General features: G+C 36.1%; 1 protein-coding gene across 3 annotated transcripts in view; it reads left to right on the forward strand.

Moving 5' to 3' along the window:
* The first annotated feature begins 440 nt into the window (after positions 1-440).
* Positions 441-15,896, forward strand: part of Mios (meiosis regulator for oocyte development) — a 34,885-nt gene continuing 19,429 nt past the window's right edge. Inside the window, exons 1-5 of one of the 3 annotated variants that reach the window (XM_077110133.1) lie at positions 441-919; positions 1,449-1,541; positions 6,088-7,421; positions 7,740-7,838; positions 14,020-14,274. In XM_077110133.1, the coding sequence (XP_076966248.1) occupies positions 6,128-7,421; positions 7,740-7,838; positions 14,020-14,274 (1,648 nt within the window). In that variant the 5' untranslated portion in view covers positions 441-919; positions 1,449-1,541; positions 6,088-6,127. The remainder of the gene's footprint in view (positions 920-1,448; positions 1,542-6,087; positions 7,422-7,739; positions 7,839-14,019; positions 14,275-15,896) is intronic. The other 2 variants (XM_077110129.1, XM_077110131.1) reach the window with 2 other exon arrangements.

Raw genomic sequence — 15,896 nt, forward strand, 5'->3', positions numbered from 1 at the left:
GCCTGTTTCCTACAGGGACCATGTCATTTAATTGTCACCCAGCATTCAACAAGGTGCTGGGTACTTGACAGGTGTTCAAAACACTTGTTTGTGCAGTGATTAAAGGGTGAATACATCATGAACCCCAATCTTGGCTGTTCTACTACATCTCCCGCAATAATTTTTAATAGAAATTAAAACTGATCAGAGGAATTAATATAAAGGTGCATGAAAACCACTCAGCAGCAGCGGCCCGAATAGGCCGTAGGCTGCATGCTTAGACTCTCTTCTCTGGGTCCCAAGGGCAGGTCTCCCGGGGAGGCCTGGGCGCTGGGGCGGGAGGCGGGCCTCACCGTCCCGGGCTCCGCCCCGGGCGAGGGAAAGGCGGAGCTGGCGGGAGAAACACGCCCCTTCCGAGGCCGAGAAGTGGTGTGGGGCCTGAGCCCCGGCGCGGTCCCCGGTCACGCGCTGCGCGCGGCCGCCATCTTGCCTGTGTCCGGCTCCCGCGGAGGGAGGGGCGGTGTTCAGGCCGGAAGCGGCCGTGCGGCGACGCGCTGCCACTCCAGGTCAGTGAGTGCGGCTCGGGCCGCGTCTGTGCTCTCCTGGGGCCGGGGCCGCCGCAAGAGGCCTTGGGAAAGCCCAGCTGACAGGGCCGGGCGGCCGCGGGCCCGGCGTAGCCTCAGGTCCTGTCCGGGTAGTCGCCTTCCGCGCTGTGGGATGATAACCGCGAACGGCGGCCGGCCGGGCCCTGCTCGGGGACACCGGAGCCGCGCTGCAGCCTCCGCCGCGGCCGGTTTGTGCCCTTCCCAGGCTTTGAGGAGAGGCTCAGCCAGGTGTCTGGAGCGTGGGAGTCGCCCGCAGATTCCAGGTTTACCCGGAATAGCAGCGCGCCCCATTCAGTTGAACCCTATTAAATACTTCTTGAAGGGTTTCTCACCTGGTGAGCTCGATTCTCTTCAGATATGGGTAGTGGAAATTCCTTCAGAGGATGAATAAAGTCTCTTTGCTTTGCTAAATTTGCTTAGCAAATGACAGCTTTCGGAGGCCTTTTGCATAATTATATTTTAAGGGAAATTTGGATATGTGCAGTGCATCTTGAAGATAGCAATACTGGAGATTTCTTATCACCTCTATACTTATACAGTACTTTGGCATGATAAGAAAAGTAGAACACAATAACAACAAAAGCACTTGATTGCATACTTTGTATTATTGTAATGTATTGGACTGCTTTCTAGGGTTGGGTTGTGCTCTAAGTGTAAAATAACATCGGATTTCCAAGACATGGCACAAAACAAAGTTCTTAGTAATAATTTTTTACATTAATTATAAATTGAATGTTTTTGATGGTTTGGGTTAAATAAAAATTATATTTTAAAGTTTAAGTCCATCTATTTCCTTTTCCTTTTTAAATGTGGCTGCTACAGAATTTTAAGTCATATGGCTAATTCTTTATTTCTGTTTGTTAGTGTTAAAAATGTTCTGGTGATGAACTCTGGCTCAGTATGGCTTTCTTTTGCTGAGAAATCATTGAAAGAAGTGATCACTTGTTAAACTTGAAGGTGAGAATCTAAATGTAAGCTGTACTTATTGCAAACTCTACCTCATCTACCCTTGATTTTTCAGTGTCTCCACTGTTTGAAAACATTAATTTCCAGGGCTTTGTAAGATAACTAACATCTGTGTGAAGCAAAGAGCTCATCTGATTTGTTTGTAACAACTTTGTAAGATGGAAATAAAATAAATTCATATCAGTTTTATGGTCATAGATTATTAAGGAACTTGTTAGGGTCTAAGCTGGTGGAGAGACTGAGTCCTGGTTGTTTTCTTTACTTTCCAGCATATACCTAGTTGTATGTGTTTATTAGCAAGGATCCATATATGTTGTGTATTGGATTTCTTAAGAGGGTGTTTATAGATGCAGTTCTCTACAAGGCCAATTTCATAATGTGCAACCTGTATAGTAGCATGGGGCCTAGCATTTACAGTGGCTAACACTGTAAATATTAAAGCTCTGCTGTCACCATCTTGAAATTTTTTAAATTTTTTAAAATAAGAGTGTCCTGCATTTTTGCCCTGAGAAAATTACATAGCTGATCCTCTTCCTATACAGTAGCCTAGGATGGAAGTTTAGAGTTCTTGGAAAAGAGCCCAAACATCTTTATTCCCAGACAAAAATGAGAAGAATTTGTTAGTTTCTTTCTGTCAAGTTCTGAACTTCTGTAAGTTACTGTAATTAGTTTTGTTGATGGTAATAGAAACGTTTTAAGTGTATGTCATCAGAAAAAAATGCTGATAATTCTCCATTGAAAGTCATGTAAATCAAAGATTTTTTTTTTTTTAAATTGCAGCCACACTTTCTATTTGTGTTTTTGAGATGGATTTTTCCATGAGGCATCTAGTTTTCTTACCATAGACCATTTCTTTAAAAAGCAGATTCTGTAATGGAAGCTTACATAAAAAGTGTGTTTATTTAAGTATTTATCTTTCAATGAGATAGAAAGATGGATCACATCTCAGGATATCTCCAGTTAAGAGACTTCCTTTTGTGAGAGTGTTAGTATGATTCCTCACTTTCAATATCTGTTCCTTCTTGTTAGCTACTTTCTGTTACACAAGGTGCCTTTTTTTTTTCTCTTGAACTTTCAAATTCCTTTTAAGATTGAACTGTACTTCATCACTAGAATGCAGATTTCATTAGACCAGGGACTTTATCTGGTCTTGTTCATTGCTGTGTTCCCAGCATTTAGAATGGTGCCTAGACTATAGAAGGTGCCCAATCAACAGTTACAGAATAGGCCCAGCATGGTGGTACATGCCTATAATCCCAGCAGTTTGGGAGGCTGAAGCGGAAGGATTGTGAATTCAGAGCCAGCCTCAGCAACTTAGCAAGGCCCTAAGCAACTCAGTGAGACCCTGTCTCTAAATAAAATACAAAAAATTAAAAAGGGCTGGGATGTGGCTCAGTGGTTAAGTATCCCTGAGTTCAATCCCCAGTACCCAAAAACAAAACAATTATAGAGTAAATAAAAACAATGTATTAGAGTAATTATCTTAGGATGACTTACTTTGAGGCTCTTGCCCATCATTGAAACCATCTATGACTTTGGGCACTTTGCTCATAGTATGGTGCCAGCTTCTAATAGAAAAAGGAGTAGAAGAAGATAGAAGTCTGAAGGAATTGGTAAAACTTGGAAATAGCAGTTATTATCTATTCAGATGCCTAGCACTGTGCTGGGTACTACAAATATAATGAAACAAGAATTTCATCTATTCCTGTGGAACTTATAATTTAGTAATAGAGGATTTAGAGGGGAAAAAATGTTCAATAAGAATACCTGTCTAAGAAGGACAAAATAGTTGACATAAAAGTTGAGGAGGTGTTAACTTGGCTAAGAAGAGTGAAGAGTGTTTGAACCATTAGAAGCATCATTGGCAAAGTTACAATGATGGGGGTCAGAAGTAGATTTCTAGGAATTAAAAAGAAGAATAATGTAATTTGAACACAGAGGGCAAGAATAGTAGTGTGTTAACAGACCAAAGCAGCAGGTAGAAAAAGGTATTAAGAGTTTTGTAGGTTAGATATGTAACTGGTTGAGTTTGTAAAAAGATAATTTTGATATTCTATAAAGGGAATTTCTAAAGGATCAGAGTAGAAAGATGAATAAAAGAATTGCTGAATAAGCACCACAGACCAGATATGTTATATACCTTCTTATGGAGTTAGTTGAGCCTTGAGACTATCTTGTCTAATAATACTTGGCATCCTGGGTGGAAGAGAGAAGGTAAATACTTGGCTTGATCTAAGATTAGGGAAAGGCAAACCCAAAGTGGAAAAGAAATGAACAAATTGAAGGTATTTTAAGAATTTAATTGAAATGATTTAGCCTAGCTTCAGAAATATTAACTAAATAAAGCCACTATAAGAATTCTTAAATGTTTTTCCTAGTCACCTAAATTATGTTAGCCTATGAAATTCTAGACTGGTAATTCCTGACTAAAACTGCAAGATCAAAAACCTAAAGAATTATGTTTGAATTGAATTACTTAATATAATTTTAGTAGGAGTCTATGTCAGGCTCTATTCCTGATACTGGAAATAGAGATGAATGAACCATATCTTCACCTTAGAACTTGACAATCTGGTTTTACACATAACAATCACAATAAAGTTTGCAAATGTGTTTGTTTTAGTCAGGTTTTTGTTGCTGTGACAAAATACATGAAGAAAGCAACTAAAGGAAAGGTTTATTTTGACTCACTGTTTCAGGGGTTTCAGTCCATGTTCAATTGGCTTCATTGCTCTAGACCTCTGGTGAGGCAGAACATCACAGCAGAGAAGGTATGGGGGATCAGGGCTGCTGATTTCATGGCAGCCTGAAAGCAAAGAAGAAAAGGCTGGGAACAAGATACAGTCCCCAAGGGCATGTCTGTAAGGACCCACTCCCTTTGACTAGGTCCTACATCCTGGTCTCCACCACTTCCCACTAGTTCATTCACATTATGAATCCATCAATGGATTAATCCATTGATGAGGTTTAAGCTCTCATGAACCCATCATTTCCTGAAAGTCCCAACTCTGAACAGTGCTACATTGGGACCAAGCCTTCAATACATCAGCCTTTGGGGAATATTTCATATCCTCAGTATAAAATTATTCATTTTGAATCCAAGTTATTGCTGCTTGCTAACCTCAGAAACAGACATTTATTTATAGGCAGCCTTTATTATTAAAACATCAGTTTTGACTAAACCAGTTTTATTTTGTGCTTAAACTGCTAAAATACTTTTTAAAAGTCATGTATTTACTGGAATACATGATTGGAAACTAAGAGCCTTTAATTATCACTTCATTTAGTTTCCTAAAGGGTAATGTGTATGTACTGATGGTGATAAATGGGATGATCTTATATAAAACACAAGCATGTTTAATAGTTATATGTTTATTTTAGTTTAGAAAAAATATTAGCACATTATATCCATGATTTATGGAACTCATGATAAGATTAAAGTCAATTTTAAGATTCTTAAAACATCAGTTTAATGAAAAATATTAACAGTATTGGTGATACATGAAATTTGGGAAACACTAATCTAAGTCAACTGTTATATAGATAAGAAAATGAAGCCCTTCTCCATATATACAGCAATTTTGCCAAGGCATATAACTAAGGTACAGCAAGCTAGGAATAGAATTCAGTCATTCTAATGTTCATAAGTTTGTAAGTACGTATGAGAAGTATATAGAAGCCTGCTTTTTATTAAAAGTTGAAGAAACCTCTATCTTGATATCATATTGTACTTTTAATTTGTATTGTCCTTTGGTGGACATGTGGCTATTTATATTAAAATTAATTAAAAGTAAGTAAAGTTTAAAATTCAGCCAAGCTTGGTGGCACATGCCTTGTAATCCCAGTTATACCAAAGGCTGAGTCAGGAGGATCTTGAATTCAAGGCCAGCTTGGACAATTTACCCTGTCTCAAAAATAAAACTTAAAAAGAAGTGTATTGGAATACAAGAAGCTCAGTGGTAGAGTACTTGTGTAGCATGCATGAGGCTCTGAGTTTCATTCCCCAGTACCAAAAAACAAACAAACAAGCCAAAATAAATTCAAATTAGCCACATTCATAGTGCTCCTCAGTCACTTGTGGCAAATGATTCCCATATTAGACAATACAGATGTAGAGCATTGCTGTTATTAAAGACAGTTCTGTTGGGCAGTGCTGCTCTAATTACTTAGGAGCATATTTCAATTATGCTTTTAAGTTTTCCCCTTCAAAGGAGTGGTACTTAGTAATTTGCTCATGCAGTGAGGTTAGTATAATCCTTACGTGAAATTGAAGGTATAGTAACAGTATGATTAAGATAATTGGTCATGGAGAATAAAGCCAGGAGGGGGATTCTCAGATTCCTGCTAGCTCATTTTATTGAAGGAAGTGGTTTATCAATATATATTGTCTTGTATTGTAGAAGATGAAGAGAAGAAATACAAGTATATTGAAAAGGAGGATGCTTTTGTAGAGATTTTTCTGACTTTCTGAATAGTTTGTTCAAATTAAGAATTATATTTTATTATTTTAAACCTCTTATTTTTAAATGCTTTTTAGTGAATGCACCTGACTTGACTCTTTGAGCACATCAGTAAACATGAGTGGTACAAAACCTGACATTTTGTGGGCGCCACATCAGGTTGATAGATTTGTTGTATGTGACTCAGAACTGAGCCTTTATCATGTGGAATCTACTGTGAATTCAGAACTCAAAGCTGGATCTTTACGTTTATCTGAAGACTCTGCAGCTACATTACTATCAATAAATTCAGATACACCCTATATGAAATGTGTTGCATGGTATCTCAACTATGATCCTGAGTGTCTCCTAGCAGTTGGACAAGCAAATGGTCGAGTTGTACTTACAAGTCTTGGTCAAGATCATAACTCAAAGTTCAAAGATTTGATAGGAAAAGAATTTGTTCCAAAGCATGCAAGACAATGCAATACTCTTGCATGGAATCCACTGGATAGTAACTGGCTTGCTGCTGGTCTAGATAAACACAGAGCTGACTTTTCAGTGCTAATATGGGATATCTGCAGCAAATATACTCCTGATATTGTTCCCATGGAAAAAGTGAGACTTTCAGCCGGTGAAACTGAAACAACATTATTAGTAACAAAACCTCTTTATGAATTAGGACAGAATGATGCATGTCTCTCTCTCTGTTGGCTTCCACGAGACCAGAAACTACTTCTTGCTGGTATGCATCGTAACCTAGCCATATTTGATCTTCGGAATACAAGCCAAAAGATGTTTGTAAATACAAAAGCTGTTCAGGGAGTGACAGTAGACCCATACTTCCATGATCGTGTTGCTTCCTTCTATGAAGGTCAGGTCGCAATATGGGATCTTAGAAAATTTGAGAAGCCAGTTTTGACTCTGACTGAGCAACCAAAACCCTTAACAAAAGTAGCATGGTGTCCAACTAGGACCGGTCTGCTTGCCACTTTAACAAGGGATAGTAATATTATTAGATTGTATGATATGCAGCATACACCCACTCCCATTGGAGATGAAACTGAACCTACAATAATTGAAAGAAGTGTGCAACCTTGTGACAATTATATTGCTTCCTTTGCATGGCATCCAACAAGTCAAAATCGAATGATAGTTGTAACTCCCAACCGAACAATGTCTGACTTCACTGTTTTTGAAAGGATATCTCTTGCCTGGAGCCCAATTACATCTTTAATGTGGGCTTGTGGTCGTCATTTATATGAATGTGCAGAAGAAGAAAATGATAATTCTTTAGAAAAAGATATAGCAACAAAAATGCGTCTTCGGGCTTTATCAAGGTATGGACTTGATACAGAGCAAGTGTGGAGAAACCATATTTTAGCTGGAAATGAAGATCCACAGCTCAAATCACTTTGGTATACTCTGCACTATATCCTTTATATTGTGGATTTGTGAGGTAATTGGGTAGAAGGGTTCTTAAAGTTTCCTGAAAGGTCAGTCTCTAAATACACTGAATGTTTTCTATGTAAATACAGGTTACATAATATTAAAATTATGAAGCAGAATTGTGCAGAACTCTTGAACTTGAAATGCTGCTTTGTAAATTGTGTAGGAGTAATAAAAGCATACAGTACAGCAGAACCATATTATTTGCATGAATGCCTATTTTGAATTGGCTCCTAATCAAATTTAGTTTTGAAATATTTTATTATACATCATCACTAGTATTTCCTATGCATTTAAATACTTATGAAGCAGTATACAGAAGATATGGATCAAAAATCTCCAGGCAACAAAGGATCGTTGGTTTATGCAGGAATTAAATCAATAGTAAAATCATCTTTGGGTAAGAAAATTCCATTTTATTTTCTTGAAAATGTTTATAATGTTTGTATGTTTATTTTGTCCCCTATCATTTGGTTGAAAGTAAGTAATTATTTCAGGATTGTGTACATAAATACCCTTCTATTTTTGTTTTCTGATTAGATATTTTAGTGAATTGTTAAGTTAAATGCATAAATATATTAACATCCAAAAACCGTTTGGGAGGAAATTTTAATATTTTTTTAGTTGTCCATGGACCTGTATTTTTCATTTTATTAATTCATCTAGCAAATATTTATCATGTGCTGTGCGCCCAATATTATTGCAAGAATGGGAGACATAACTATGGGGTATCTTCTTATGGAGATTGAGCAAGATCAGTATCATCTCTTATCTTGAAGAGTCTATATTCTAGTTCAGAATATGGACAAGTAAACAGGCAATTATAATATGAGGAAAACAGATTATTATAAGAAGAATTCTAGCCAGGCATGGTGGTACACACCTGTGATCCCATTGACTCAGAAGTTTGAGGCAAGAGGATCACAGGTTAAAGGCCAATCTCTGCATCTCGACAAGACCCTTAGCAACATAGCAAGACACTGTCTCATAAAATAAAAAGGATTTAGCTCAGGTGTAAAACACCAATGGGTTTATTGCCTAGTGTGAAAATGAAAAAAGAGAGAATTCCTAATCTGATGGTTAGGATTAGAGGTTTCCTGGAAGAGGTAAAGGCAATAATAAGGTCCGGACAGGGAGCATCAGATGCAGTGAACCCAGGGGGAAAAGCATGGCACAATTAATTTGGTTGGTACAGAGTATTAGGGATGAAGTGAAAGAAGAATAGAAGGCTAGAAAGTAAGCAGTAGACTAACTCAGGAAGGACTTAGAAATTATGTTAAGGATTTAGGGATGTTTATCATTCTGCAACAGGGAAAGCAAGGAAGGATTTTAAAGGATAGTTGCAGAATTAGATTTGTGTTTTAGAACTTACTTTGTGTAGAATGAGTTAGAAGGGGGATCAAGATCGATAGTAGGGATGTTAGATATAAGCCAAAGTGACCAGGCAAGAAGTGATGATGTCCTTATCACAATTAGTGGCAGAGCCTAGGGAAATATGGGTAAATAGAGAGTGGGACAAAATTTAATGGTTAATTGGATAAAGGGGATAGAGAAGACAAAAAAAATCAAAGATGGCACATATGTATTTAGTTTGGGAAACTAGTTGATTCTGGTACCAGTTAATTAAGATAGGAGGAACCCAGAAAAAGTGGGTTTAAGAAGAAAATGTTTATTTTAGAGCAAGTTGAAAATCAGATGGCTAATTAGAGATGTCCCATGAGCAATGGGATATGAGTTCAAAGCTCATGGAAGGACTATAATCAGAGAAAATAGGTTAGAAATAAAATTATATTTGATGGAATAGATGAAACTATTCAAGGTAATAGCAGAATGTTATGTAATAAAGAGTTTGCCAGATTTCTACCCAATTTAATGAAAAATATTTTATCTGTAGTCCAGCTATTCAGGAGACTGAGGCAGGGGATCACAAGTTGCTAGCCTTGGCAACTTATTAAGACCCTGTTTCAAAATAGAAAGGACTGGGAATATACCTCAGTGGTAGAGTGCTGGCCTAGCATGTGCTAGGCTTTGGGTTCAGCATCTAACACTGAAAAAAAAAAAAAAAAGGATTCAATTCTGACCTAGATACTTTGTCTATTCAAAATTACTTCAAGATGGGTGTGGTGGCAGGCATGCCTCTAATCCCAGTGACTTGGGAGGCTGAGACCAGAAGATTGGGAGTTCAAAGCCAGCCTCAGCAAAAAGTGAAGCACTAAGCAATTTAGTGAGACCCTGTCTCTAAATAAAATACAAAATAGGGCTGGGAATGTGGCTCAGTGGTTGAATATTCCTGAGTTTAATCCCCAATACCCTCCCCTGCCCCCCAAATTACTTCAAGCATCAAAATAGGATTTTAGTGTTTTTTTTTAAATACTAAAATGTTCTAATAAACAGTGGAATATTTTATTGCTTTGTTATTTCATACACACACACACACACACACACACACGAATGGCATTGTATCTGCTGATTTTGAAACAAATTTTTAAAATATGTTTTTTAATGTTTAAGTAACATTGTTTTCCTTGCAAACATTAATAAACATTGATTCTGTTATATATAAGGTAATCTCAGATTAGGGACATAAAACCATGCATAAATACATTTTAATTATTTTTCAGATATATTAAAAATTCTTACATTAAAATCATAATATATGATTATTAAAAACACATGAGGGTTGAGGTTGTGGCTCAGTGGTGTAATGCTTGCCTAGCACATGTGAGGCACTAGGTTTGATCCTCAGCACCATATAAAAATAAATAAATAAAATAAAAAGGTATTGTATCCATCTATAGCTAAAAACTATTAAGGAGAAAAAAAAAATGTGAGCTGGGTGCACACCTGTAATCCCAGCAGCTTAGGAAGCTAAACAAGAGGATTGAGAGTTCAAAGCCAGCCTCAGCAACAGCAAGGCACTAAGCAACCCAATGAGACTTTGTCTCTAAATAAAATGTAAAATAGGGCTGGGGATGTGGCTCAGTGGTACTCCCACCCCAGGAAAAAACACATGATGACATCATCTCTCTTAGTTGATAACCCTAATTACTTGTAGCATAGTTATCAAGGTATAAAAAGGTCTCAGCCAAAATATGTAACAATATTCATGCAATTGATTTAAAGGATATGTTTCCATTTTTTAGCATTAAGCTCTTTGGGTTCATGTATATTGATTCCTATTTCATGACAAAATTTCTGTAAAAGAAAAACTCTTAAATTGTATTATTAAACTGTAAGAAAATGTTTGAAAAATATTGCTCTTTGCTCACCTATTTTAAGTTGTTATTTTTTACTATTTATTAAATAATAACAGCCTTAAATCTCAAATTTTAGTAGTATGAAAATAAATACCTCAGAGCTTCTACCTGAAATATAGTGACTACATCCTACCCAAACAAAAGTCAAAAACTTCTTTTCAAAAGTGTCCTTTTAACTCCTTAGCCTGAAATGGCAACCGTAGTCCGTTAAAAATAAAAGTTATTTGGGGGGCTGTGGTTGTGGCTTAGTGGTAGAGCACTTGCCTAGCATATGTGAGACAATGGGTTTGATCCTCAGCACCGCATATAAATAAATGAATAAATAAAGGACCATCAATGTATAAAAGAATATTTTAAAAAATAGTAAGCTATTTGGGACTAGGGATACAGCTTGTGATGGAATATGTATATATAGCATGCATAAGGTCCTGGGATAAGTTATGACACCCCCCAAAAATTTTTTGGACTAGGGATCCAACTCTGTACTCAGCATGTACAATGTCCCGTGTTTGATTCCCAAAACCACCAAGTAAATAGTTTCAAGCTAACTTTCAAAAAATGCTTTTATTAGTGCATTATAGTTACACATAATTGTGGGGTTCATTTTTGACATCATCATACATGCATGGAATATAATTTGCTTTGTTTCAGTTCCCAGTACTACTTCTTTCCCTCTCCTCATTTCTTCCCCGGCTACCCTTCCTTTACTCTATTATTTTCTGTTTATTATTTTTTTAAATTGGTGCTTTAAAGATATACATGAAGGTGGAGGTCAATGGTATATTGGTGTGTGTATAGATATATGTTATTTTTACATATGTGTGTGTGTGCGTGTGTGTATATTATTATGTAGCATAATTTGGTCAATTCCATTCTGTAATTCCTCCCTTTCCTGTCTTTCCTTCTTCCCACACACCCCCTTAATCTACTCCGCTGTTGGCCCTTCTCTTTGCATGGGACCCCCATCCTCCATCCCTGTTCTCTTCTTTCCTCCCCCATTTTTCTCTAGCTTCCATATGAGAGAACATTTGACCCTTGACTTATCTGTTACTAGCATCTGAACTTGTTCCATAACTTGGCTATTATACATTGCAGTACTATATATAAACATTGATGTGCCTGTATCACTATAGTATGCTGATTTTAGATCTTTGGGATATATACCAAGGAGTGAAACAACTGGGTCCATTTCTTGTCTTTTGAGGAATCTCCATACTGCCTTCCAAAGAGATTGTACTAATTTGCAGTCCCACCAATAATATATAAATGAGTGTACTTTCCCCTACCTTTCTTACCAGAATTTATTGTTTGTTTTCTTGAAGTTTGCTATTCTAGTAAGATGAAATCTCAGTGTGGTTTTGATTGGTATTTCCCTAATTGCCAAGTAGGTTGAACATATTTTTTCATATATTTTTGGGCATTTGTATTTCTTTTGAGAAATGTCTCTTTAGTTCTTTTGCCCATTTGTTAACTTTTTTTTTTCTTTTGGCAGGGGGTTGTTTTTTGAGTTCTTTATATATTCTGGATATTAATCCCCTATCAAAGGAATAGCTGGCAAAGATTTTTCTCCCATTCTATAAGCTCTCTCTTCACTTTCTTATGTTTTCTTTGCTGTGCAGAAACTTTTTAATTTAATGCCACTCCACTTATTGATTATTGGCTTATTCTTGAGCTCTAGGGATCTTGTTAAGGAAGTCAGTGTCTGTGCCAATATATCAAAGTGTTGACCCACTTGGATTTAATTTCTGTGCAGGATGAAAGATAGGGATCTAGTTTCATTCTTCCACATACGCATATTATCTGTGTTTAAGTGTTAATTGGTCATTGTCAGATGGTGTTTTGCAGAGCTCTAACTGGGGTGTGTGTATATGAATGTGGTTTTCTTGGCAGAATTCAACCAAAAAAGTTGGTTGAAAGAAGTTGAAGGTGCATAGAGAAGAGGATAAATCAAAATTCCTAGGAAAGGGAGGGGATGGGATCTAGAGCACAGATTTGGCTTTAAATAGGAAGTGCATCTCTACTCCATATTAACCAAAGGCAAAAGGGAAAGGATAGGATAGGAAGGATATTTAGAGTTCAGTGATCAAAGGCTGAGAGGCTAAAGATTCCTTGCAGTTGTAGAACTAAAATATCCATTTTCCTGCTGTTTGATAGTCATGGACTGTCCTTAGGTCTTTGTTCCTTGCCACAGGTCCATACCACAGATCTTCTTGCCAACATGGAAGCTTTTACCTTTTAAAGACCTGCAGATCTCTATTCTGCTGCGTCTATCACTTTGAAACCCTCTTTTAAAGGACTCACTTGATTAAGTCAGTCCTATTGGGATAATCTCGCATTCATTGACTTAAAGTCAACTGAAGATGCTAATTAAATTTTATCTGCAAAATTCTTTTACATCTGCTATATTCTGTAGTTTACAAGCAAGTCACAGATTCCTCTTGCACCTAAGGAGAGAATTCCCATTGTATTTTCATTATAGTACTTACCTTAAACTGTAAATGCACTTTGAACACTTTGAAGCCTGTGATCTCATCTTGTCATGTCTTGTACCACAAAACAATGTTTGGTCAACAAAGATGGTCCATCTCTCCTTTATTTTTTTTTATAATTTTTTTTGAGAGAGAGAATGAGAATGAGAATGAGAATGAATGAATGAGAGAATATCTTTTTTGTAGATGGACATAATGCCTTTATTTTTATGTGGTGCTGAGAATCAAACCTGGGTTGCGCCTGTGCTAAGTGAGCGCTCTACCACTGAGCCACAATCCCAGCCCAATCTCTCCTTTCTTGATAAGGAACACATGATGATGGTACATAGAAGGGGGACATAGGGAGAAAGAGAGAGAGAGCTTCTGATGGATCTCAGATAGTGAGGATACCTTGCAAATAAAACAGATATGTTACCTTCCCTTTTGGAGCTCATGATCTATTGGGACAAAAGATAAGATGAAAATAAATAAGTAAATTATGTGAGCTTATCTATGTGTATAGGTAGGAAATGAAACAATTGAGTGGTGGGTTATATGATAATGGAAGTATTGTAGATTAGGGCGTCAAGGACATTTTTCTTGAAGCAATGACTCAGCTTAGTCCATCTGAGCATTTCTTATTCCAGTAGCTCTTTGGTAATTAAACTAATTGTTTTATTTAGAAACATGCAAAATGTTTTATTTGTGGCATTCCTTATTTATGCTGTCATAAAATTGTGACTACAAAGTTGAATGTCCTAAATATGTTGTTTAAATATTTTTCTGTGACACTAACCCTCCCCCAATATATTTCAAAATAACAGTAAAACAACATAAAAATATTTTCTGTTTTTAGGAATGGTGGAAAGTAGCAAACACAATTGGAGTGGGTTGGATAAGCAAACTGATATTCAAAATTTAAATGAAGAGAGAATCTTGGCTTTACAGCTATGTGGATGGATAAAGAAAGGATCAGATGTAGATGTGGGGCCATTTTTAAACTCTCTTGTACAAGAAGGAGAATGGGAGAGAGCTGCTGCTGTGGCATTGTTCAACTTGGATATTCGACGGGCAATCCAAATCCTGAATGAAGGGGCATCTTCAGAAAAAGGTATTAGGTTATGTTCTAAGAACTGAATGTTCATAGAGTCCTTCAGAGAAAGGATGCTGATAATTTTCAAATATCTATGTAATCGATATTTTATGTAAATTTTCATTGAAAGAAAAATTAGTACAGTACTATATATCTGTAAATATTAATCCATCCCATTTATGTATACCTTAGTTCAGACCTGTTAAAAGAAAAAAGATGCATCTTAAATGTCATTTTAATAATATTATAAGGAATTCTCAAATGTCTTAAAATTTTAGTACTTTTCTATTTTAATTCACATAGATTTTAAAAAGTTATTTCCTTAAAGATTAGGACTACTTGTTTAGAAGCATTTTCATGACACATATTAGCTTGTATTTTAGTTTATACTCACTCATTTGGATGTTTATTGGTTGACCATTAGAAAACTATAAATAACATTTTTACTTTGACCAATGTAAATTCTTTTTTCTTTTAACTTTTTGTTATAACTTTATTTATTTATCTTTTATGTGGTGCTGAGGATTAAACCCAGTGCCTCACATGTGCTAGTCAAGCACTCTACTACTGAGCTGTAATAACCCCAGCCCCCAATATAAATTCTTACAAAAAGGACATTTGAATCTACAAAAATGCTTCTATTTGAGTCTGGTGATTAAAACATATTTTCTATGTGATATGCTTTAAAACTATAGAAATATGATAAGGCATTTTGCCAGAGGATCCTTAGAGAAACAAATCTTAATTGAAAACTTCAGTTTTTTTTCTTACTAGTAATATTTCACTTGAAAACACGTAAGATAAGGCTATTGATTTTTAGTATACCTAGCAAATTATATCTGAGTATTCAGGATATTTACTTAAATTCTCACTTGCTGGTTCATTTTAAAACTGTTATAATTCAGTAGTCCTATTAAAAAAATAACATGAAAATAACTACAATATGTTTACTGCAGTCTGAAAGTTGGAAAATGTACTATTTTGCTCAAATGGGCATCTTTTCCTTTAGCTTTGCTCTAACAAAAGCCTTTTGCATTTGAAAGTATAATAAATGATATGTGATGATGGAAAAAGAATTGGTATTTAAATTCTAGAATGCAGTATCTGGGCTCAGAATGTAGCTCAGTGGTAGAGTGCTTGCCTAGCATACTGAAAACTCTGGGTTCTCTCATAGCACTGAAAAAAAAATCAATTTCTAATTATAATTTTGCTATATAGCCTAAGAGCCTTATACTTTCCAGTTCAGGTTTACCTGGAAAACTTAGTGATAGATTTAAAAACCTGTATAGACAATAATGGAAAAATATCATTTCAGTGATTTTAATAACTTAAGAACTTAAAAAAAGATTTTTGAGTCAAGCATTCCTTTCCACTTAGAAATAAATTCTTCTACAAAGATTTGTTTTTTAATTTTATTTTAAAGTGTTTAAAAGAGTTGGCAGAGGAAGTAATCATGAAATAGATTATGGAAGTTAACATAAAGTGGGAGGTGCTGGAAAATAATGGTAGAATAAAGCAATGGAGAATAAAGAAACTATAATAAATGTAGAAAATATTGAAGAGGAAATTTTTTTTTAAAGAGAGAGAGAGAGAGGGAGAGAGAGAGAGAATTTTAATATTTATTTTTCAAGCCAGGCGAG

This window comes from Callospermophilus lateralis, chromosome 1, assembly GCF_048772815.1.
Source record: "Callospermophilus lateralis isolate mCalLat2 chromosome 1, mCalLat2.hap1, whole genome shotgun sequence".
In the NCBI taxonomy this organism is placed as follows: domain Eukaryota; kingdom Metazoa; phylum Chordata; class Mammalia; order Rodentia; family Sciuridae; genus Callospermophilus; species Callospermophilus lateralis.